Here is a 25,936-nt window from a genome sequence, read left to right on the forward strand (position 1 = left end):
TCACATTAACTTTAATATTTGCCAGCTTTAACAGGATGCACTTGGAATAAACAGAGCTGTTTAGCAAACTGGAATTTAATAAGTGGTTTATAATGAACTTAGTGGCCAACGTTGCACAAAATTTGTGTCTCAGTAATTCAAAGAGAAAAGCACGTAGTTAACATCACTAACAGTCCCTTGATTTTATTAATTTTATGTATATGTGGGGTCAGTAATTTGCTTAGAACAAGGAGTGAGGGATAAATATAGTTACACGATGACAACGGTAATAATTATTGTCTTTTTAAACTGTCAAATTTGATGGGAAATCTAGGTACAGGGGTTGCATATATAGTGTACTTATGCAGCAAGATCAAATATTGGGGTGATCAAAAAATTCAGCACAGGAGGTAGACATTTTACAAGTAACCTATTCCATATATTTTTTTCTGCACATTCAAATATTACCAAAATAGCAGATGTTTAATGTTTTTTGTTAAACTCTTCCACCTTCCATTCTTGCTTTCAGTACAGATAATGAGGTTCATTTATTGTCATCTGACTATGTATATTCAAGCAGAAAAAAAACATTCCTCTGGACCATGATGCACCTTATATACACATACATACACGTGCGCACGCACACACACACAGATGCATGTCACACACAGCAAATAAAACATTACCAAAAATAAATAAATAAAATATGATTCAAAATGCACGAGGTATGCAGCACAGGTCAACAGTACAATATACAACTCGCAGTCCTTGTGACAAGACCTCAGTGGCGGCAGGGAAAATAAACATTATGTAAATAATATTTCAAACCTTTCAAGCAGATTAATTATCCTTTCAATGTTGTATGTCTTAGCGTATATTTGCCAGGTTTCAAAACCATAAAACATTAGAGGGACAGTTTTAGACTGACAAACAATTAACAAAAAAGGATTAACAGTCAAACATTTAAAATCCTTTGTTAACCAAAGTTCACTGAATAATTATCTTTGCTCTTTACCCCTATTGGGATGTGCTAATTTGGAAATCTTACAATCTCACTTTTAAATGCTTCCCACTTATCAGATGTTGTTTTCCCCTCTTGCAGCTGCTTCCAACCTAGCTCTCCAATGGAAATCTACTCTTCTCCTCCCATCTCTTCCTGGTTTACACTCTAACTTAAGAACCAAGTTTCATGATCATCTTGAAGCTAACCAGAAATTATCACTGTTCCCAAAGGGAACATCTACAGAAACTTCAATCATTTACCCATCTCCATTCCCTAAACTCAGACACAGCTCCCTCTAAGTGAGACTTGCTGCACATTGCTTCAGAAAACCTTTATTTGATGAATTCCTCCCCCTCTCTGCCCATGCACTAAGAACAACCAAGACAACATTGGGAAAGTTAAGATCCCCAAACCAACTGCTTTTACACCTTTCCATGATGTACCTATTATGTGTTCTTCTAATTCCTGCTGCCTATTTGGAGGCCCAGAGTGTAACACCAAAGTGAGAGCCTAGCATTTTAACCTTATTATTTTGCATCTCAGATTTGCTCATTTACTTTTCATTACCCTTTTCATTCTCAAGCACCATCAATAAGGCCTCATTTGGAGAGACTTCTACAGTATCCTCTCTCATTACTCTAATAATGAACTCCTCAACTAATAAATGTAATTTCACCTCCCGACACCATGATTGAAACTTTTCTCCTGGAATATTTAGACGCCAGTCTTTTGCTACTTTCAATGGTCTCTGTTAGCAACAATATTCTCCTGTGCTTATCAATGGACAAAGTTCATCTGCTTCAGTTCCTACAAGAATCTGTTGAATTCTTCATGTTACCTGGCTTCTGCTGTATTTATTCTGATGATATCCATCATGTCCGTATTCAACTTCAGCTTCCTTTTCCCTCCATGTTTGACAATTTTGTCAAACCCATATATATTAGCTATCACCTGCTGCTTTTGCTCTGTGTAGACAAATTTCATTTTTGCTACGTTGAGGAAAAAATACTTACAGGAGTTGCAGTAACAGAGTTTTCCTTCTCAGCAGGAAGTTCTTCTCCAGTTAGGTTGAGAATACTTGGAGGTAGCCCAATGGAATGGGGAGGTGACTAGAAACAAAAGAGCTGAAGGTCAAGACAAAACGTCTGAAGTGAAAGATGAGCATTTGAAATGAGTAAGAGAAACAAATTAACATTTACTGAAGACCAGGTTAACTTAATCAAACTAGCTGGACTCTCATCGACAATGAGGACAGCTTCTTTCAACAGTACTTACCTGTATAAAGCACAAAATTTATTTTAAAAAGACAATTAATGATAGTGTATGTAACATAATACATTTTAAAAACTGAAAATATAAATATTTAAAGTGTTGAGAATGTATCTTCAAAAGCAAATATTCTCAGAGGACCACACACAAAAAGCTGGAGGAACTCAACAGGCTAGGCAGCACCTATGGAAAAAAGTACAGTCCACATTTCCGGAAATGTTCTCCTTTTTTAAAGAAAGAGGCTTCACTTCCTCCACCATCAACACTGCCCTCAACCGCATTGCTTTCATTTTATGCACGTCTGCTCTTACCCCCAATCCTTTCACCACACTACTAGGGATAGGGTTCTTCTTATCCTCACCTACCACCCCACCAATCTCTGCGTCCAGCACATAATTCTCCAAAATGTCCACCATCTCCAACTGGATCCTACCACCATACACATCTGTCCCTCTCCGCCCCCCCCCCCCCCCCCACCAACTTTCTGCTGGGATTGCTCCCTGTGTGACCGTCTTGTCCATTCCTCCATCCCTATTGATCTCCCTCCTGGCACTTATCCTGACAAGCAGGACAAGTGCTTCACCTGCCCTTACAACTCCTCCTTCACTACCACTCAGGGCCCCAAACAGTCCTTCATGGTGAGGCGACACTTCACATGTGAGTATGTTGGGGTCATATACTGTGTTTAGTGCTCCCGGTGTGGCCTCTTGTATAATCGGTAAGACCCAACATTGATTGGGAGACCGTTTCGCCGAGCACCTACGTTCTGTCCGCCAAAAAGCAGGATCTTCCAGTTGCCACTCATTTTAATTCCACTTCCTGTTCCAATATATCCATCCATGGCTTCCTCCACTGTCTGGATAATGCCACACTTAGGTTGGAGGAACAACACTTTATATTCTATTTGGGCAGCCTCCAACCGGATGGCACAAACATCGATTTCTCACACTTCCCCCCTTCACTATTCCCATCCCTCTTGTCCCTCTCTCATGTTATCTCCCTGCCTGCCCATCGCCACCCTTTGATGCTCCTCCACCCTCCCTTTTTCATTATTCCACAGCCTTCTCTCTTTCACCAATTTCCTAGCTTAGTGGTCACCAACCTTTTAAAGCCCAAGATTCCCTACCTTGGTCTTAGTGAAAGGCAAGATCGATTTACTAACTCGATTAGTCACACACATGTGCACCAGGCAGAAAAGACCGGAAGTAAAACCCCGCAACCGGGAAGTAGAAATAATGTATAAACACCAGGGGTCACCACCCTTTTTTGCACCACGGACTGGTTTAATATTGACAATATTCTTGAGGACCGGCTAACGGTGGCGGGCGTTAAACACGACCAGAATACAGCAATACTCAAAGCAGGTTCCTTATGTCCAGTCTATTCCGCAATTTAGTTTTTGTGGCTCTCAGCACTTAGCTGCTGTCCTGCTTGCTCACGTTTTTTTCTGCTCACAAAACTCAACGGGTTTGTCTTTAAGTGCTGGGTGCTTGGACTCAGGGTACTGAAGCAGTTTTGAGGGCTTCATTGCCTCATTAGACAGCCTCCGGGCCCGAACTCCAGCCGCCCGCCGCCAGACGCCTTGGCCAGGTGCAGCTGGTCATGGGTGGGGTGAAAGGACAAGGTATGGGCCGGAGGTCCCCATGCCGGGGCCACGGCGGTCACAGTCTGGAAAGAGCAAGCGACTGAGCGAGGAGTGCGACAAGACGCATCCCCGCCCCCCCTTGTAGGAACTATTGGCTGACAGAAGTTTGTCTCGAGGGATGACTTTCAGTAGATCGCAGCGAGGTAGCTGCTCTGCTCCTTACAAAACCCTGAGCCCGAATTCAGTCGTCTGCGAATATTTTAGCACCGGGTTCCCCATGAACATTCAGTGCAAACAGCTTTAGAGGTGGCACCCATCTGTCCACACTCCAGGCCAGTAGCAACGGCACTTCCCGCCGGCCACATGAGGCCAACCAGTGATTCCTGGTGCGAGGGTATCTCTGCATTTAGGCCACTGATGACCTCGTGTGCCTTCAAGTTCAACAGTGGGTGTGACAGGGAATGAGAAAAGGTGCAGCTGACTCATATCGTTTCATATTGCCAAATCATATCGTTTCCCCGCGTCCCGGTGGTTGAGGACCACTGAAGTACACTGTGTAGTGCATGGCGGGGAGCTACACACATGCGCACTGGGCAGAAAGAACGGAACTAAAACCCCGCAACCTGGAAACAATCTCTCAACAGTATTTGTGTATTTATTTTTCATCTTTTTCGGGTTCTACTGGGAGAGTCTCAAAGATTGACCAGTCGATCACGATCAACAGGTTGGCGACCACTATCCTAGCTCTTTACTCATCCCTCCCCCTCCAAGTTTCATCTATCACTGGGAATGTCACTCTCCTCTCCCCCATCCTTCAAATCTACTCCGTAGCTTTTTATTCTCTAGTCCTGCTGAAGGGTTACGGCCCAAAATGTCGACTGTACTTTTCTCCATTGATGCTGGAGTTCTTCCAGCATTTGCTGTGTGTTGCTTGGATTTCCAGCATCTGCAGACTTTCTCTTGTTTGTGATTCTAAGAGGACCCTTTGTCTTTTCCTGCAGAAAACATTTTACTAATGTCACTCTTTACTAATCACTTCTTAATTATTTTCCACTGGAAACCCAAAATAACAGCTGGAGTGCCAGACATAGTATATGACCCCAACAAACATAGTTGCAGCATCACCTCACCTGGAAGGACTGTTTGGGGCCTGAATGATAATGAGGAAGGTGATGTAGGGGCAGGTTGTTCCACTTGCAAGGAAAAGTACCAGGAGGAAAATCAGTGGGGAGGGACGAATGGACAAGGGAGTCACATAAAGAGTGATTTCTGCGGAAAGCAGGAAGTGGATGGGGGAGGGAAACAGAAAGAGGGAGGGAAAAGTGTGCTTGGCGGTGGGAGCCCACTGGAAATGGCGGAAGTTCCAGAATTACGTGCTGGAGGCAGAGGCTGGTGGGGTGGTAGGTCAGGACAAGAGGAACCCTATCAATGGTAGGGTGGCAGGAGGATGAGGTAAGAGCTGATGTGCGTAAAACAGGAGAGATGCAGGAGGGCAGCATTAATCGTGGAGGAAGGGCATCTTCTTCGTTCTGGAATGAAAAGCCTCATCCTGAGAGCAGGTGCAATGGAGACAGAGGAATTGAGAGAAGTAGCAAGTAACAGGGTGGGAAGATGAATAGTGCAGGTAGCTGTGAGAGTCTGTTTATAATAGACATCAGTAGATAAACTGTCTCCATAGATAAAGACAGTGAGATCGAGAAAGGGGAGAGAGATGGTTGGAAATGAACCAGGTAAATTTGAGGGCAGGGTATAAGTTGGAGGCAAAGATGATGAAGTCAACAAGTGCTGCATGGGTACAGAAGCAGCACCAATGCAGTCATTGATGCAGCGTAAGAAAAGTGGGGGACACCAGTCTAGGCTTGGAACATTGACTGTTCCACGCAGCCGACAAAAAGACAGGCATAACTGGGAGCCGTGCAAGTTCCCGTGGATACACCTTGGCAATACTGATTAGAAGTGGGAATTAGCCAGCAATCTGGTAATCTGCAGGCCTCAAGCAGTGCACATTCCAGTGAGCAATCAAAAATATTTTCTACTTAACTCTAAACTTGATACCTCAGCTGATTTACCTGATAAATGGAATTCGTATATGCATGGACATGCATGCCAAGAGGCCCACTTCTGCATTGGACCACTGTTGCTACCCTCCCCCCCCCCATCCAAGAACTGATAACTGAAATACTCATCATGTGCCCTGAAGATGATGGATTGGATTAGAAGCAAATCATTCAAGGCATTGGTCTCCAGTCTGAAGTAGAAGAATTATTTGCACAGCACTTAAATTCCTGGTCAATGTTGACTTCTCAAAATGACAGCCAATGATAATGGTGGCTGAATCTTAACGGAAGGTCTTCTGACCATCTTCAATAGGAGAGTGCCTTTACTTGGCACTTAATGCAGTGAGAAACTTACACATATGCTGCAGATCTGCTATTTGATTTGACTTAGCTACATCAGGAATATTCTTCAGACATGTAAACTAGCCGTTAACAAATGAATTGTTACCATGTTATTAGCATAATATGCCAGTGAGACTCACTGATTTAAAAATTCATACTCATGAGACAAACAAATCTGAGCTCCAGATGCAGCACATTATTCAGTCAGGCACCTTTTCCATTAGTAGAGAAGTATTATAATGTTAATGCTCTTTTCCAGAAAGAAAAAGGAATTGATTAAGAATCCAAATGAATCAATATGGTAGTTAACAAGGCATATTGTTGCAAAGGCACAAGGGATATAATTTAAATATCCATTACTTTATTGGACTTTGAAGAAAGTGATTACCTTAGCAATTCAATTGGAAAACATTGCACAATGAAAATGAAAATTTGTAATTGTCAAAGAACAACCCAGTGTAATAACAGTTACCACCAAATAGAAGTTCAGAACTAATTTGTCTAGCTTCAGAACTGTTAAGCATACAAGTCAGTTTAGAATATGCATGAATACTCAATTAATTGCTGGCATGTCTCAAGAGTTTAACACTAAACCAAATTATAGGCTTCAAATGATAAGATCTCAACTTCACTTTTGGAACAAATGCATTTTTCTTTTCCCTCTGTTGACAAAACATTCAGTAAAATTAAAATCCTCTTAATACTAGCTAGATCCCATTTAGAGTACTGTTTGCAGTTCTAGTCATCACACTATAAAGAATGTTGTGCTAGGAAAAAATGCAAAGGAGATACACCAGGATGTTGCCTGAATTATAGAGGACAAGGCTTATGGGTAGAGAGTAAGTAAACTTGGCTTGTTTTCCCTGCAGCAAAGGAAGCTGAAAAAATGATCTGATGGAAGCATATTTATAAGAGGCAGGTAAAGAATCTTCTACCAATGGTCATAGTTTAAAGTGAGAGGAAGAAATTTAAAGGTATCAGAATCAGGTTTAATATCACCAACACATGTTGTGAAATTTGATAACTTAGCAGCAGCAATACAATGCATGATAATATAAAAAATAAATAACAAGTATTATATATATAAATAGTTAAAGTAAAAATAGCACAAAAACAGAATATATATTGTTACGGATTCAAGCAACAATAAATATATGAGTTAGGCAGGGGTTTTTATAACAAATAACATGTTTATTAAACACTGAAAACAAACCCCCCAAAAGTAAACAAATCACTAACGTAACAGGAAATCAGCTGCTGTGCAGCAGCTTAAACAGTTCTTAAAGCAAGGAAGCTTAAACAGTTCTTAAAGCGATGTTGCAAAAGCAGTTCTTCAAAGTAGTATTGCAAAAGTTCAAAATGCTCACAGTCCATTTAAGGGAGAGACTTTTTAAGATGATTTAAACTCTCTTTCACGTTGTGTTGCTTCAGTTCCCAAATCGAACTTTTCCCACGAAGAATTTTACGAAGATGGACAAATGAAACAGCTTAAAGGCACTGACCTTTCCTTTACAGAACTGTTCCCAATCCTTTCTGCTATTTCACAGGGATTAACATGAGAACAGTCAACGAATTCCTTCCGAATAAGGATCAAACAAGGTCGAACCTGTTGCACCGTCGAAATCGATTCTCCTCGATCTTTTAACTCCTGAACTCCGATCTTCACTCTCCACTGATTCTCAACCAGCAGTGTTATAAAGAAACTGCTGGCAATGACCTTTTAAACTTTAGGCATTAGATAAAACTTTATCTTTCAACTAAACTGCGTCATAACATTAAATCACGCAGTGGCATGAAGTCAACATGGCAAATCCAGCCACAAACTGCCCCTCCTCACAGGGAGGGGTCCTCCTTTTATACCCTGTGAAAAAAGCCTGTCACATGACCTCTACTGGCGGGAAAATGACGTCACTCCACCATCACAAGACCATTACCTCAAGTCCAGTACAGCTTCAACACCTGTCACGTGACAGTACCTGTCATGTCACAGGTACGTAACAATATAAAAAAATGAGGCAGTGTCCATGGGTTCAATGTCCATTTAGGAAATGGATGGGAGAAGGGAAGTGAAGAAACTGCTCCTGATTCACTGAGTTTGTGCTTTCAGGCTTCTCTACCTCCACTGTGACAGTAACAAAGAGAAGAGGGCATGTCCTGGGTGATGGGGGTCCTTAATAATACACCTTTCTGAGGCACCACTCCTTGTTGGTAACTTGGATATTACAGAGGCTTGTACCCAAGATGGAGCTGACTAAATTTACAATTTTCTGAAGCTTTTTTTTCCCAATTCAGTGCAGTAGCACCCCCCCCCCCCCCCCACACCACACAGTGACACAACCCGTCAGAATGCTCTCCACGGTCAAATCTGTACAAGCTTGACAAACCAAACCTACTCAAACTCCTAATGAAATAAAGCTGCCATCTTGCCTTCTTTATAGCTGCACCAATATGCTGGCAGCAGGTTAGATCCTCCGAGATCTTGAAACTCAGGAACTCTCTCCACTTCTGATCCTTCTATGAAGATTGTTTTGTGTTCCCTCATCTTACTCTTCTTAAAGTCACCAATCAGCTCTATGATCTTAATGACATTGAGTGCAAGTTTGTTACTGTGACACCACTCAACTAGCTGGTATATCTCACCCCTGTATGCCCTCTTGTCTCCATCTGAGATTCTATCAACAGTGGTTGTACCATCAGCAAAATTAGAGATAGTATTTGAGCTACATCTACCCTTACAATCATTGGTATAGAGAGAATATAGCAATGGGCTAAGCACACCCCCGAGGTGCACCTGTGTTGATTGTTAGCAAGGAGGAGATATGACTACCAATCTGCACAGATTACGATTCCCATTTAGGAAATTGAGAACCAGTTGCAGAGGGAGGTTCAAAGGCCCAGGTTCTGTAGCTTATCAATCAGGACTGTGGGAATGGTGGTGTTAAATGCTGAGCTACTGTCAATGAACAGCATCCTAACACTGCTGCTTGTATCGTCCAGGTGATCTACAGCCGTGTGAAGAGCCATTGAAATTGCGTCTGCTGCAGAGCTATTGTGGCAATAGGCAAATTGTAGTGGGTCTAGACCATGACCAACCTCTCAAAGCATTTCAGCACTGTAGATGTGAGGGCTACTGGCTGACAGTCATTAAGGCAGATCACACTACTCTTCTTGGGCACTGGTATAATTGTTGTCCTTTTGCAGCAGGTGGGAACTTCCAAATATAGCAGTGAATATTCCCACCAGTTGGTTGGTACAAGTTTTCAGAGCCTTATCAGGTAGTCCATTGGAGCCTGCCGCCTTGCAAGGGTTCACCATCCTTAAAGACAACCTGACATCAGCCTCCGAGACAGATCACAGGGTCACCAGGTGCAACTGTAGTTATATTCTCCCTTTCAAAGCGGTTATAGAAGTTGTTGAGCTGGTCTGGAAGTGAAGCATCACTGCTATTCATGCTATTGGGTTTCACTTTGTAGGAAGTAATGTCTTGCGGACCCTGCCAGAGTTTGCTTGCATCCAATGTTCCCTCCAACCTTGCTCAGAATTTTAACTTTGCTCTTGAAATAACCCTCTCCATGTCATACCTGTTTTCTTATTCAGACCTGGATCATCAAACTTAAATACCATAGATCTAGCCCTCAGCAGACATTGAATCTCCTGGTTCATCCACGGATTTTGGTTTGGGAATGTACAGCAAGCTTTCGTAGGCACAAACTCATCCACACAGGTTTTAATGGTCAGTAACAACTGTGGCATACTCATCCAGATTCAAAGATGAATCCCTGAATACAGTCCACTCATTCAAAGCAGTCCTGTACACACTCTTATGCTTCCCTTGTCCATACCTTCTTAGTCTTCAATACTGGTGCTGCAGTCTTCAGTCTCTGCCTATACTCAGGGATAGAAGTATGGTGATCAGACTTTCTGAAGTGTGGGCGCAGAAGCATTCTTGATCATGGTGTCACAGTGGTCCAGTGTTGTATCCTCAGGTACAACAAGTGATTTGCAGATAATTATTTAGTGACTTTCAGGCTGGCTTAGTTAAAATCCCCTAAAATAATGGTGAAGGCACCAGTGTGCTACTTCATGCAAGTTGATCACATTGCTCACATCATCTACAGCCTGAATGACACTGTCCTGAGGGGAATTACACTGCTACGAAAATGATTACTGAAGTCTCCTGCGGCAGGTAAAATGTTCGACACTTCATTGCGAGATATTCCAGGTCTGGTGAACAGAACTGGGACATCATTGACACATTTGTGCACCAAAGGGAATTGATCATTAGGCATACACCTCCAGCTGTGCTTTTGAAAGATTCGACAGTCCTATCTTGACAGAGTTATAGTGAACCTGTCAATCCGAATCACTGTGTCTGGTACGGAAGGGGTTAACTAGTGAAGTACAGGACATGCGCTGTCCTAATGTCCTTCTGATACAGCATCTTAGCTCTGAGATTATTAGTTTTATTTACTAAAGATTGTATATTTGTCAGCAATATAGTCAGTAGTGGGAGATGAAACGCTCATTTATGTATTTACTTTTTAAAAATTACACTTTTTAAACCTAAATAACCTAAATAACAACCTTTGTGTCCACAGACCAGCAACTTTTGAAAAGTCTGATGAAAAGTACAGCAACAATTGGGATTGTTTCCATCAGTTTGAAGCAGCAATATTGTTCAATCACATTAAAACAACTTTATTAACTGTACTGACCCTTGGACACAGTTGTGATTCTCAGCTGAAATGGGAGTATTTAATACAGTGGCATGCAAAAGTTTGGGCACCCCAGTCAAAATTTCTGTTACAGTGAATAGCTAAGTGAGTAAAAGATGACCTGATTTCCAAATTCCTTTAAAATTTTAAGTAAGATTACTTTTTTTATTTTCGTCTTTTACCGTTTCAAAATAACAAAAAATGGAAAAGGGCCCGAAGCAAAAGATTGGGCACCCTGCATGGTCAGTACTTAGTAACACCCCCTTTGGCAAATATCACAGCTTATAAATGCTTCTTGTAGCCAGCTAAGAGATTTTCAATTCTTGTTTGGGGGATTTTCACCCATTCTTCCTTGCAAAAGGCTTTGTTATGAGTGATGAACAGACCTGATGGACAATGGGGTGAAGAGTTAACCACTCCCCCCCGAGAAACACGAACTATTACTGTTGCTATGCTGACCATGAGAAAGAGACGAAAAATAGGCAAGAACATCTGCGACAGATAAGAGAGAGAGGGAAATCGCTGATTAACCGTATTGTGACTCCTTTTTGAATTATTTACTGTTTCGCTGCAAGGACAATAGTTTGCACATAAACATTCCTCAGTGGACTGAAGGAGTGGCCTTATTTGATGGACACAGTCATTCAAGGGTGATGGATAGCTGAGTCCCCGTTAGTAGGGATAAAAAGACAGGTGTGGAGAGACACCCTCCAGACACGCCAGTGGACACTGATTGAGTGTTGGAACCCACAAGAAAGGTGGGGGCTTCGGGGACCAAACCAGGAGATCGGTCGGTAAAGCTCACAGTGTTAAAGCAGGGCCGGTGGGGACTTGTGTGTGTGTCCACTCATGCCAGAGTGACGAGTCCACCACAGAAGAACGGAGAGGTCATAACTGAATGACCACACTGATACGACGGATTAAGAAAGCAAAGGAAGGTTTGCCTGACTGTAGCTGTTATATCTCACTCGCTTGCTCTCTCTCTCTCTCTCTCTCCAACGATTAAAATACAACAACCATAACTACATCAGCACTCATGAACTGAACTTTATACTATTCTATGACAATTCATTTACCCCTAGACATCGATAGAGCTTGTTTATTATTGATTATTATTATTCCTACACTTTTAGGTTTACTACTGCTAACTTGTTTTATATGTATATTTGCATTATTGATATGGTTTTGCTTATTTTTATTAATGAACACCTTTAGTTTGGTATCACCAGACTCCAATGGATTCTTCTTTCTCTGCTGGTTAGACACCCAGTTACGGGGTACGTAACAAATTGGGGCCTCATCTCGAGATTTGATTACCAAATTAGGGGGTCAGTGAATCGGGATAAAAATCCCTTATCTGATCTGGTTGTGAGATTAACCAGATGGGAAACCAGCAGAGATGGACATTGTCAAATTTTTAAAAGACCCGACTGCAGGGGCATTAGAGGTTGCCAGGAAGGCTGAATTGGTGAATGTTGCGAAACGATTACATCTCCCAGAGGTGAAATCGTCGATAAGGAAGGTGAATATACAGAGAGAAATAGCTATGCATTATGTATCCAAGGGTGTGTTCACACCAGATGTATTGGACCTGTTCCCTGAGAGGAAACCAGCCGAGGGGGAGGTTCAGTTAGAGATGGAAAAATTAAGGTTGGCTGAGGAAAAGGAGAAGAGGCAGCATGAACTTCGGATAAGGCAGCTGGAAGCAGAGAGAGAAGCTGCAAGGAAAAAGGAGGAAGAAAGGAAAGAGAGTAAAGGAGAGGAGGTAGATTTACCCTTAGCCAGGAGGGACTTTATAAAGGAACAGAGTCGTGATGAGGAGCTTCTGGTGTTGAAAGAATCAGCTCTTTCTGAAGTAGAGATTGATAAAGAACCAGAGGGCTACTACCTGAAGGAGGGAGTGTTAATGAGGAAGTGGAGGCCGACCACGGTGCCAGTCAATGAGGACTGGGCAGTGGTACACCAGGTGGTAGTTCCGAAGGTTTATCGGGATGAAATTTTGAACTTGGCTCACAAGGGACCTCTAGGTGGACATTTGGGAGTAAGGAAGACAGTAGATAGGGTTATGAAAGATTTTCATTGGCCAAACATGAGGAAGGATATTGTTAACTATTGTAAAAGGTGCCATACTTGTCAGGTGGTAGGAAAGCCAAATCGGGTTATTCCTAAGGCACCCCTCAGACCCATACCCGTCTTTGGGGAGCCTTTTTCCCGAATCATCGTGGATTTTGTGGGTCCTTTGCCCAGAACTGCGAGCGGGCGGCAGTATGTCATGACTATGATGTGTGCTGCTACTCGATTCCCAGAGGCTGTGTCCCTGGGGAACATTAGGACTCCTGCGGTAGTAAAGGCCCTCATTAAATTTTTTACCACGGTAGGGTTACCTAGAGAGATACAGTCAGATCAGGGAAGTACCTTCACGTCCCGTGCATTTCAGCAAATGTTGACACGGATGGGAGTTAAACAAATTCTAGCCTCTGCATACCACCCGGAATCTCAAGGAGCGTTGGAAAGATTCCACGCGACTTTAAAGACCATGATTAAAACTTACTGTCAGGAAAACACTCGAGACTGTGATGATGCATTACCACTTCTGTTATTTGCCGTGAGGGACACGGTTCAGGAACCTCTGGGGTTCAGTCCATTTGAGCTCGTTTTTGGTCACAGACCCAGAGGACCTTTAACCTTACTCAAAGAAAAATGGTCTAGTCCGAACGTGCAAGTCAATGTGATTGACTATGTTTTGAGGTTCTGCGAAAGGCTCCAGAAAGTTTGTGATTTTGCTAAACAAAATCTTAAAGACTCCCAGACTAAAATGAAACAATGGTATGATAAACGAGCCCGAAAGCAGGAATTTCAAGTGGGCGATAAGGTTTTGGTCCTGTTCCCTGTAGTTACCAACCCCTACAGGCAAGGTTTCAAGGGCCGTACAAAGTGATTAAAAAACTAGACTCGTTGAATTATGTGATCGAAACACATGATAGGCGAAAGCCGAGCCAGTTGGTTGATGTTAACATGCTCAAAGGTTATCATGACACAACTCCCAACGGTGGGCGGTGTTGTCGTGAAGACCGCTGAGGCAGAAAGGATTGATAAGGAGGGGCCTGAGCGTTTTGAAAAGATAAGCATAGTACCCACCAGACTAGAGAACGCTGTTATTTTAGCCAACTTTGCTGATAAAGTCAGTCATTCGGAGCCTGCAGAAAGAGAGCAGCTGACACAGCTAATTAAACGGCATGCAGATTTATGCCCAGATGTTCCCAGGAGGTGCAAAGTAACAGAGCATGATGTTATTGTTACCTCGGCCCAGCCGATTTAACAATCCCCTTATCGGATGAATTTGGAAAAGAGCAAGCTAGTGAAAAAAGAAATTGAGCATATGCTAGCTGCTGGTATTACTCGTGAATCTTCCTCTGCATGGGCATCTCCATGCGTGATTGTACCGAAGCCGGACGGTAATATAAGATTCTGTTCAGATTACAGAAAAGTGAATGCTATCACACAAACAGATGCTTATCCTATCCCCAGAGTGGATGATTGTATTGATAAAGTGGATAAAGCAAGATACATCAATAAGATTGACCTGCTAAAGGGATACTGGTGTGTTCCTTTAACTGACAAGGCTCGAGAAATTTCAGCCTTTGTCACACCATCAGGGTTCTATGAATACAATGTGTTGCCATTTGGAATGAAAAATGCTCCAGGGACATTTCAGAGAATGATTGACGCAGTGATTAGAGAGTTAAACACAAAAGCTTATATTGACGATGCAGTGGTCTGGAGTGATACTTGGGATGAACACCTTGAGGCTGTGGAGAAACTGCTTAAACGAATGTCTGCAGCCCATCTCACAGTGAACCTCGCAAAGAGTGAGTTTGGCCATGCCACGATCACGTACCTGGGGTATGTGGTAGGACAGGGGCAGTTGGCTCCTGTGCAGGCAAAAGTACAGGCTATTTCCGAGGTTCCTGTCCCAACAAATAAAAGGGCATTGAGAAGGTTCTTGGGTATGGTGGGGTACTATCAGAAATTTTGTAAGAATTTTGCGGATATTGCCCTCTCGCTTACAAAACTCCTATGGAAGGAGGAAAAATTTAAGTGGAGCAGTCCTTGTCAGGAAGCTTTTGAAAAGTTGAAAACCATACTGTGCCATCACCGTGTGTTAAAAGCACCTGACTTTTTGAAACCTTTTTCCCTGGTGACTGATGCAAGTGATGAGGCTGCAGGGGCAGTCCTATTGCAGAAAGCAGGGGATAGAGTGGAACACCCAGTGGCGTATTTCTCTCGAAAGTTCAATGTGCATCAGAGAAATTACTCCACTGTGGAAAAAGAATTGTTGGTATTTATCTTGGTGATACAGCATTTTGAGGTCTACATTTGTTCAGCACAGAGACCATTAATTGTTTATACTGATCACAACCCCTTGGTATTTTTGGCTAACATGAAAAATAAAAATAGGAGGTTACTAAGTTGGAGTCTGTTGTTACAGGAATTTGATATTAAAATACAACATGTAAAGGGGAGTGATAATGTTATTGCTGATTGTTTATCGAGATGTTAATTTGAATGTGTATCTGTATTATTCTTGTAGTTAAGGCAACTTCTGTATTTTGTTAAACTCTGTAATTCAGTCATGTGCTTTATTAGTTAATTTCCCCCCCCCCAGTGAAAATTCCCAGAAGGATGGGGGTGTTATGAGTGATGAACAGACCTGATGGACAATGGGGTGAAGAGTTAACCATCCCCCCCGAGAAACACAAACTATTACTGTTGCTATGCTGACCATGAGAAAGAGACGAAAAACAGGCAAGAACATCTGCGACAGATAAGAGAGAGGGGGGGAAATCACTGATTAACCGTATTGTGACTCCTTTTTGAATTATTTACTGTTTCGCTGCAAGGACAATAGTTTGCTCATAAACATTCCTCAGTGGACTGAAGGAGTGGCCTTATTTGATGGACACAGTCATTCAGGGGTGATGGATAGCTGAGTCCCCGTTAGTAGGGATAAAAAGACAGGTCTGGAGAGACACCCTCCAGACACGCCAGTGGACACTGATTGAGTGTTGGAACCCACAAGAAAGGTGGGGGCTTCGGAGACCGAACCAAGAGATCGGTCAGTAAAACTCACAGTGTTACAGCAGGGCCAGTGGGGACTTGTGTGTGTATCCACTCATGCCAGAGTGACGAGTCCACCACAGAAGAACGGAGAGGTCATAACTGAATGACCACACCGATATGACGGATTAAGAAAACAAAGGAAGGTATGCCTGACTGTAGCTGTTACATCTCGCTCGCTCTCTCTCTCTCCCCAACGATTACAACAACCATAACTACATCAGCACTCATGAACTGAACTGAACTTTATACTATTCTATGACAATTCATTTACCCCTAGACATTGATAGAGCTTGTTTATTATTATTCCTAGACTTTTAGGTTTATTACTGCTAACTTGTTTTATATGTATATTTGCATTATTGACATGGCTTTTGCTTATTTTTATTAATAACCAAGCCCAAAGCATGATTGATTCACCCCCGTGCTTAACAGTTGGAGAGGTGTTCTTTTCATAAAATTCTGCACCCTTTTTTCTCCAAACATACCTTTGCTGATTGCAGCCAAAAAGTTCTATTTTAACTTCATCAGTCCACAGGACTTGTTTCCAAAATGCATCAGGCTTGTTTAGATGTTCCTTTGCAAACTTCTAATGCTAAATATTGTGGTGAGGACGCAAGAAAGGTTTCCTTCTGATGACTCTTCCATGAAGGTCATATTTGTGCAGGTGTCGCTGCACAGTAGAACAGTGCACCACCACTCCAGAGTCTGCTAAATCTTCCTGAAGGTCTTTTGCAGTCAGATGGGGGGTTCTGATTTGCCTTTCTAGCAATCCTACAAGCAGTTCTCTCGGAAAGTTTTCTTGGTCTTCCAGACTTCAACTTGACCTCCACCGTCCTGTTAACTGCCATTTCTTAATTACATTATGAACTGAGGAAACAGTTAGCTGAAAGCACTTTGTTATCTTCTTATAGACTTCTCCTGCTTTGTGGGCATCATTTATTTTGGGCTGATTGTTGGGACAAGATTTGAGGAGTCAGGGTATTTATAAAGCTTTGAAATTTGCATCATCTGTCCTTTCCTAACGATGACTGTGAAAAAGCCATAGCCTTAATAAGCTAATTAAAGTCTAAGACCTTGGTAAAAGTTACCCAAGAGCTCAAATCTCATGGGGTACCCAAACTTTTGCATGGTGCTCCTTTCCTTTTTTTGACTCTAAAATTGTATAAAACAAAAATAATACACTAATCTTGTTTAAAATGTTGAAAAGAATGTTTCGTTTTTAACTTTATGACTTTTGGATATGAGTTCATCTTCTACTGACTTAACTATTCACAGTAGCAGAAATTTTGACCAGGGGTGCCCAAACTTTTGCATGCCACTGTCGTATCCATCCTGAAGGTGCCCCGGAATTAAGGGGATTCTGGGAAGGCAGGGATTAGAAGGACAAGTTTATTTTAACGAAAAAAATTGATGGGTATCTGGAATTTGCTGACAAATGTGGTGGATTCAGATGACCCAAAGCAATTAGATACACTAAGTGCCATTTTATGGAAAAACTGGTTAAGGCTTAAACTTGGGAACAGAATAACAGTCTTATATGTAGGGTAAAATACCAGAACAAGAAAAAAAATGTAGAAACCAAATGTTGTGTATACGTTCAAGCAATGACATCAGTAACATTGCTCACTGAAAATATTAAATTCCTTGCTGCAGGGAAACCAGAGACTTGCTCATGTCTTAGTCTCTGAAAAAACATTTCATGAAGCATTTTGCATGCTTTACTAAAAGTGCTATAAAAATGTAAATAAGCATTATGGCTCCAGAATTGAAAATCATACAGTTCTGATCTCCATAATTATTTTCCACCCTGGGCCACACAGGCGAGCTTCTACAATAATATATTCCCACTTGCATTTACTAAACAAGTATACTATCTAGCATGAGTTTATGAACTGGATTGACTTGCTTCTCCATAATGAAGCTAAAAGTTGCTCCTATTAAACTAATCATAATCAGAAATTCAAGAGTGGAAATGGATCTTATGGCCTACCCTTTTTGGAAATGGTTAGTTATTCAGAGTCAGAATTAGTATTTGGTTAACATTTAATTCCTTTTATACTTGAATTAGCAATTGCAAAAACAGCAAATGCCAGTCACCATAACTTGTGCTGTCAAAGATGATATGCTTTTGTCCAATCTGCTTCCTTAGCTAATTGAGCTTAACAGCTAAGTGGCATGTCATTAAATAATTACACTACATCTCTGTCAGTTTAAATTTCTGCATTTGACACAATATCAACACAATTCAAAATGGAGAAAATTATTGAACTTACCATTTTTACTTTGTCAAAAGCAGCGGGTTTCTCTTGATCTTTGCCCCCCTTCTTTTCGTCTTTCCTTTTGTATTTTTCTCTCTACAAATATAAAAAAATAATTTATAACAAAAAATAATTACAAGTTAAGAAAATGTTTATTGCCTTAATAGCAGGCTTTCAGATAAAACTGAAGCATAAAAAGCGTTCTCATTGTTCATTTGTGATTGAATAATTCTTACAGAATTAAAGAGGAAAACAAGGGAAAAACAAACTGCTCAGCCCAACTTGTCCATGCTCACGTTTCCTACGTAAGCTAATCATTCGCCCTCGTTTGGCTCACATCCCTCCGTATCATTCATATTTATGAACATCTCCAAACATTTATTAAGTCTTGCAAATGTACCCACCTTTATCAGCTTGTCCCACATACCCACCTTACTCTGTGTTGGTAAAACTTAGCCCTCAAGGTCCCTTTAAATCATCTCCCACCCCCAATAGCAAATCTATCCCCACTAGTTTTAGACTTACTTACCCTGGGAAAAAGACTGATCATTGAACTGATCCATGCTCCTCATTATTTTACACGCCTTGCCTCTTATTCTCCAGGGAACATATAACACCAGCTTATCTGGTTTGGCCTTGTACCTCAACTCCTCCAGTCCCACCCTAACATTATTGCAAATTTTTTTCTGTATCCCACCCAGCTTAATGACATTGTTCCTTTTGGTAGGTGACCAGATCTACACACAATATGCCAAATGCACCTCAAAATCCACTGTACTGTAGCAATTAGCGAGACGCTATTCCCGCTTGGGATGGAGTTCGGAATTCAATTCCGGTGCCGGCTGTAAGGGGTTTCTACGTTCTCCCTGTGACCACATGGATTTCCTCCTGGTGCTCCAGTTTCCTGCCACTTTCCAAAGATGTACCGGTTAGTAGGTTAATTGGTCATTGTAAATTGTCCTGTACTTAGGCTAGTGTTAAATAGGTAGGTTGCTGGGTAATGCAGCTCATTGAGCCAGTAGGGCCTGTTCTGCACTGTATCTCTAAATAATGTCTTGTACAGTTGTAGAAAGTGTGCCAAATGCTTTCCTCACCATCCAGTCCCCCTATATTGCCACATTCAGCATTCTTGTACTGCTAGGTCTCTTGATTCACTCGAGTCATGCTATTTACTGTGAGAAGTCTCAACATAGTTTAACTTCCCAAAGTGCAACACTTTGCACTTGTCTAAACTAAATTCCATCTGGCAGTCCTTGGCTCATCCTTCCAGTTATTCAAGATTCTATTGTACTCTTAGATAACCATCTTCACTGTCCAATATAACACCAAGGGATTACTACAAGTTTAGCAAGCAGGTAAATTAAAATGTAGGAAAATCACGCCATCTACTTTGTTAATAAAACAGGAACCAGAATATAGTGAAAACTTTCATAACCCATTAAATGATTGTTTAGCAATCCTGATGGTTGGGCATTTGGTTTCACAGCTGCCTTTAAATCCACTGGGCCTCAATTCCCATAATCCCTTTAAACCTAGTTGGTTCTGTTTCCTGCACTCAATTCAAACTTAGCAGGTTCAATGGAAAATTTATTATACTGTTATGCAACATGTAAAAAATGATAAAGTTTGCTTTGGAGTTCACTAGAATGCTTTTTACAGTGAGAACTTGTCATAAGGAGAACCAACTGAGTAAACTCCTCAATGGAGTACAAAGGAATGAGGGGTGATTGAAACAAAATTCTAGATTTTGAAGCAATTGATGACACAATGTTAATAGACTGGAGAGAGTCTTGTAGCTGGGGACACATTCTGAAGATTTATAGTCACTCATTTGCTGTTCTACAAAATGGTGTGCCATGCTATGGAAATCCAGACTGGGTTTCACAGAAGAGTCACAAGGATGTTGCCTGAAGTGGAAAGATTTAATTTCAAAGAGATTGGATAGGCTGGGACGGTTTACCCTGGACTAAAAAGGATAAGGGGGTGACATACTAAATTATGAGATGCATAGATAATTTGAATAGTCAGTCTTTTTCCCAGGGTAGTCTAAAAACCAGAGGGCACAAATTTAAGGTGAGAGGGTAAAGATTTAAAAGAGATGAGAGTCGAGTCTTTTATACATGGAATAAGCTGCCAGAGGCGGTGATGGAGGTACATGCAACAACATTTAAAAAATATTTCGACAGGTGCATAGAAAGGGAAGGCATGGAGGGATATGTAGACAAATAAGATCAGTTTCATCTGGTATCTTGGTTGGCATGAATGAGTTGAGCTGAAGGGCTGATTCCTGTGCTGCAAAACTCTACAAATCGGCAAATTCTCTAACCCAATGCAATGTAGATTCCAATACAATGATTTTTATCAGAAGATGTGAGAATTAGATTGTAAAGTGATTGTATATATTATGGCTTTTCAAACACTATTAAAAGCTAAGGAAAATCGGGCAAAGAAAAATGCATCTCATTCAATGTCCATCACTTTTTTTTGAAAGTCCTAAGGCAATACCTCTAGCTTGCTCTTCTCAGCAGCATTTGATAAAGAAGGAGATGATGGCAAAGGCACAGCAACAGAGCTGCTCTGCACAGAACAGAGAAAAGAACACACTGATGCATATAGAATAAGAGCAGAAACTAATTATCATCATAGAATACACAGATATGAAAGCAGAAACTATTAGCTGTGGCCAAGGTATAAGGCATGTTGTATGGTATTATTTCTGATATACTGCATACCTACATAATGCATGAACACAAATATCTCACCACTTTGTAGAGAATATTGTAATATTGGCCATGTATAGAAATCCATTTGATTACAGCTTAAAATGCCAATAACACATCAAAAGCTTTTTCACTCACATTTAATCAAATGCAGTAGAATTTTAGATTTGTATTCTATGATTTGAACACTATATATCAAAAGGGAATTTTCAATACATGAATGACTTCAATTGTCATTTCACAACTATTCACATTCAAGGGGAAACTGCAACTAATACCACAAATTCAGATGGGGATATTTAAGGCTACAAAATAATGAACCTCTGACCCTCCTTATTATCAGAGCAATTGACAAGGAAAACAGAATAAAGCTGTCATTATTGTGCAAGCCATTTCAGTCCTCCAAATTAAGTTCTATCAAGTGTCCAAGTTATTTTAGAACGCCCTAATTTTTGAGATTACTAGTTAATGATCTGAACACACAGATAATTTCTTATTTGGAAGAATTAATGAATTAAAACAGTATGGTCACTACAGGGCAGATTATTTAGTTACTACAAGGACTGAAACATCATATTTGCCATTCTTCCATCCTGACAAAACTTTCTATCGAATTTTAATACAACACTATATCATGGTAAAGAAAGGCAGGAGACAAAGCTTTGCCAAGTGAGCCAACTTTAAAAAGGCAACCAAGAGGAAGGAAAGACAGAAGCAACAAGCTTACACAGGGAACTCCAGAATTGCTACTGCTACATTAGAACTGCAAGCGCATCACCAAGTTAATTCACAGACAGTAAAGCACTTCGATCAACATTTGTTTCTATTGTCTGCACATACTTCCCACTTTCATTAAAACATGTTTGTAAGTTGCAATATCACCATTCCAATATATGGTTTTAATACCAAACTGTTACATTTAGTTTTGAAATAAAGATTAAAGATTTTAATTAACATGTTTACTTGTCCATTGGACAAAAGATTTTAAATTTGGTAGCTGTTATCAAAGTAACAAACTATTCATTATTCTGAAACCATTCAGACCTTAAATGCACACCTGGTTTAGAGTCAATACTTTGGACTTTAATTGCAACATTTAAGTTTGGATAATTACATCAATGGGAGGGGTATGGAGGGCTAGGGTTCAGGTGCAGGTGGATAGGACTAGGCAGAATAACAGTTCAGCACAGACTAGATGGGCTGTAGCACTCTATGACACCAAGTTATACCGAAGATGGTAACTCCAAAACATTTTCATACGAAACAGACTTATTGAGAGTTATTGTCATATCAGAACTTCATTTAAATTTGGGGTAAAAAAATGCAGAACTTAAAAAGAGAACAGTCAGAAGCCAATCTGAAGTTATATTTTCAAAGTGGCATTATTGATTAGAAATAATTTTTGCTTCACAGAGCTTTGATCAACAAATATAAGATTCCTTCAGTTAAATCTTACTTGGTAATCACTAAGTGCATTTGAACAGGATTTTCAACAGGTTATTGCACTAATGCTTTTGTCTGCTCTGGACTCTCAACTTACGATGCATATTGCAACTGGAGGAAGTCAAACAAAAACACAGTTAACTGTTTGGAAAAATGTTATCTACTGCAGCTATTCTTAGCTAAATGCAAGATGTCTCATTCTTGTAATATACAGAGGATGCGCTGAACTGCCATGAGTACAGACTTCTAGATTATATACTAGCAGTGCTCTCAGCAGAAAGATCTCATGGCACTATTTCTAGAGCAGAGGATATTCCCCAGTTAGGTTAACCAAAAATTAAGCCTAAAAAAATAAACTGCTGACGGACATTTACTTTATGATACCTGACTATACTTGAAATTATGTAATTAATTGCACAATTGTTTTGTGGCATCCTGAGCTCTTAAAAGGTTCTTATATTACAGTTCCTTTTTCAATCAGGTTGTGTGAAAAACTGGCCCCTGATCAAAGAAAACCCTAGTCTTATAAAACTAACTTGGAATTTGCAAGTCAACCAAACAGGTTTTGTGCAGTGCTGTGCTTTATGAAGTCTTTGATTGAAAAATGGTGTACTATAATTTGATCCAGTAAATACAACATAACTTGTTGAGGGTTGCTTTATGCGGGGGGGGGGGGGGGGGGGGGAGAGATTTTTTAAAATCAACAACCTATTAGTTCTTAAATAAAATGGTCATTAACAAATGGCACCTCTTGAGGGGAGTATTTTTCTCCCTCGAATATAACAGCATGGAGAGGAGGCTCTATTTAAATTCCACCACAATTTGTTTAGAATGATTGTTAACAGCTACAGCAATCATGTTAACAAAATATATATTGCATATGGAAAGTGCCTGGCTTCTCAGAAGACAGAAAATACATAGCTAAACAACACATTCACATCTTGCCTCTTGTGGACCAGAAAAAATAAGTGCACTGAGGCAATAATGCCATATTATCATTAAATAACTCAGCAAGAGAGTCAACTTATCAAATTCAATAAGGATCCTACAATTTCCACAGCTCCTGGAGTTGAGTTGATGGTGCGAAAAAAAGAGATTTAAACAAAGTTGCATCAATATAGATCATGCCTCAATACTTACTGTTACATTGTTTATATTTTTATCTATGTATTTCTTCTTTTCATATTTGTCTCTGATGAAAAATTCTACAGCTCTGATGAATATTCAATTAAGGAAATTTTATTAAATTAGAAGTCATCACTTCCTTTGCTTTAATGCAATTAAGAGAGAAACTTCATGTGTCTAGAATCAAATTAAAAGCATGCATTACTATAATATTCAGTATTTTGACTCCTACTTAAAGAAAATTCTTATTGCTAAAGTAGTTTTTTCAATATGCAGTACAATATTTTTGAAGGTGAAAAACAAACTCAGCAGAAGAGATTGTCTAGTTAAGATCTCGCAGAAGGGGTAAAGTGCAACATCTTTAGGATCACAAGCTTAAAAATATTTGCTGATCAAGACTTCCCAACTTTGGGTTTCCAACTATATTAAATGGACTCTTAAGTTTTCTCAACCAGTATGCTGATCATGATGCTCAAAGTGTATGCACTGTAGTTGTTCAATTTTATGATTGGAAATAGGTCAACTTTCGAAATGCAAGAGAGCAAACGCATCTGCTTTGGATTTTTAAGATAGTGGATTCTGTTTAATTGGGACAGATGGAGACCAGTCCATTTTGGCCCAAAGTTTCATGGAAATAGTTAAGAAGCTATAAAGACAAACTATCATTTAACAGAGTAACAAATTAAGTACTTCAATCAAATACAGAACAAATTAGAAGACTATCAATACTATAAAACTATATTAATTACTAATAGTTTCAAAGAAGAATTCATCCAATGTATGCTGGCTATAAATGAACAAAATCAAAGACAACTAGTGCAGGTAATGAACTGCCATCATACAATGCTTTTGACGATTGCAAACTCCAAATCATCATTTTCATTATAACATTCAAGACGATTGTTGATACCTTAAAATTGTTTGCAGTTTCTCACTTGAAGTAGTGAAATAGTTTCATTTTCACTTTGGCCATTTCTGACATATACTAGCCTGCATGCTTGAAACCAGTGAGCACAACAGTTCTGGATTGTCTTACTGCTTATTTGTTGACAAATATCAGTGACAAAAAAAAAATCACTCCTTTAAAAAAAAAACAAACACACAACTTACGCAATTCTAAAACTGTTCACTCGAAGCACAAGGTACTACCTATTGGTCAAATACAATTCCATGCAACTGATGCTACTTAGAAATTGATTGGCAAGTCTCCTGTCCCAATTAAGTGGCACAGTGTCCCAAATAAAATAAAGGAATTCTGGTTATTTTCTCGGTTAGTTTTTGCTCTTTAAGAGTTGACCCAAATTAACAGCTACCCCAATGAGCTGGAATGCACTGTACTTTAGAAAGCATATACTATCTAACTGTTGTAAATGCCAAGTAATTAAGACAAATGAATCTACACAACTTGATAAGTTGCAATTAGCTCAATTCAGATATTACCCCTTACTCTGAAAGTATCACCTTGTCAATAGTTACACCAGAAAGAAATGTTTTTACATAAGGCACATCCAAAATATTAACATTAACTCTAGCTGACCTATTGAATATACAGGTTTTCCAGTTATTCTTACTAACATAAATAGCAAATTCCAGCATATTAAAGAAAATGTTAGTGAAATTATGGTGTTATCACTACTGTGACTGGTTTACAATTAGATTCATTTTTTTATTTTCTAACATTCACAAATCCTATGCAAAATGATTACTGTTGATTTGGGAGAAGCAGTCAAGTCTGAAAAAGCTATTAAGGAAATACAAAGCAAGCAAACCAACCTGTGACCAGTTACATTTTAAAATAAAGAAAATATTACACAGGAAGGGAGCAGAACAATAAAATGGAAACTGGAGAGACAAGAGAGTGCAGGTACTGGAAATGGGAACAAACAGCAAACTGCTAGAAGAATCAGTAGGGAAGGTAGCATCTGTAGAGACAAAGGGTTAATCAATATTTCAGATTGACATTGCACATCATGAGTGAGTGAGGTGGGGAGACAGCTTGTATAAAGAGGTGAAGGGGAGGTCTGAGGCAGGAGCTGGTAGGTGATAGATGAAAAAAGACAGAAGGGCTACAGAGCCAGACAGGGAGAAGGATGTTGGTGTCTGAGGATAGAAGTTGACAAGTGGTGCTAAAAAATGACCAGATACTGGAATCTGACAAGGTGACAAGTGGCATCAGATAAAAGAGGAATGATGGCCAGATGGAACCAGTGCAGAGAGGCCAAAGGGCCAAATAGGTTGAGTAAATGGGTGACTGCCATATGGAACTAGGTGGGGGAGGGGAGCATGTGAACAAGAGGAGAGAAAAATGAACGCAGGAGG

The 25,936-nt window shown here is 40.3% G+C and overlaps 1 protein-coding gene across 5 annotated transcripts in view; it reads right to left on the reverse strand.

Moving 5' to 3' along the window:
- The window catches only part of smap1 (small ArfGAP 1), a 128,805-nt gene that overhangs the window by 50,984 nt on the left and 51,885 nt on the right, over positions 1 to 25,936 (reverse strand). For 3 of the 5 annotated variants that reach the window (XM_073056487.1, XM_073056485.1, XM_073056486.1), the window contains 4 exons: positions 23,633 to 23,705; positions 20,835 to 20,906; positions 18,345 to 18,425; positions 1,996 to 2,091 (listed from right to left, as the gene is read on the reverse strand). In XM_073056487.1, the coding sequence (XP_072912588.1) occupies positions 1,996 to 2,091; positions 18,345 to 18,425; positions 20,835 to 20,906; positions 23,633 to 23,705 (322 nt within the window). The remainder of the gene's footprint in view (positions 1 to 1,995; positions 2,092 to 18,344; positions 18,426 to 20,834; positions 20,907 to 23,632; positions 23,706 to 25,936) is intronic. The other 2 variants (XM_073056489.1, XM_073056488.1) reach the window with 1 other exon arrangement.

Source organism: Hemitrygon akajei, chromosome 9 (genome assembly GCF_048418815.1).
Source record: "Hemitrygon akajei chromosome 9, sHemAka1.3, whole genome shotgun sequence".
NCBI classification, from domain to species: Eukaryota; Metazoa; Chordata; class Chondrichthyes; order Myliobatiformes; family Dasyatidae; genus Hemitrygon; species Hemitrygon akajei.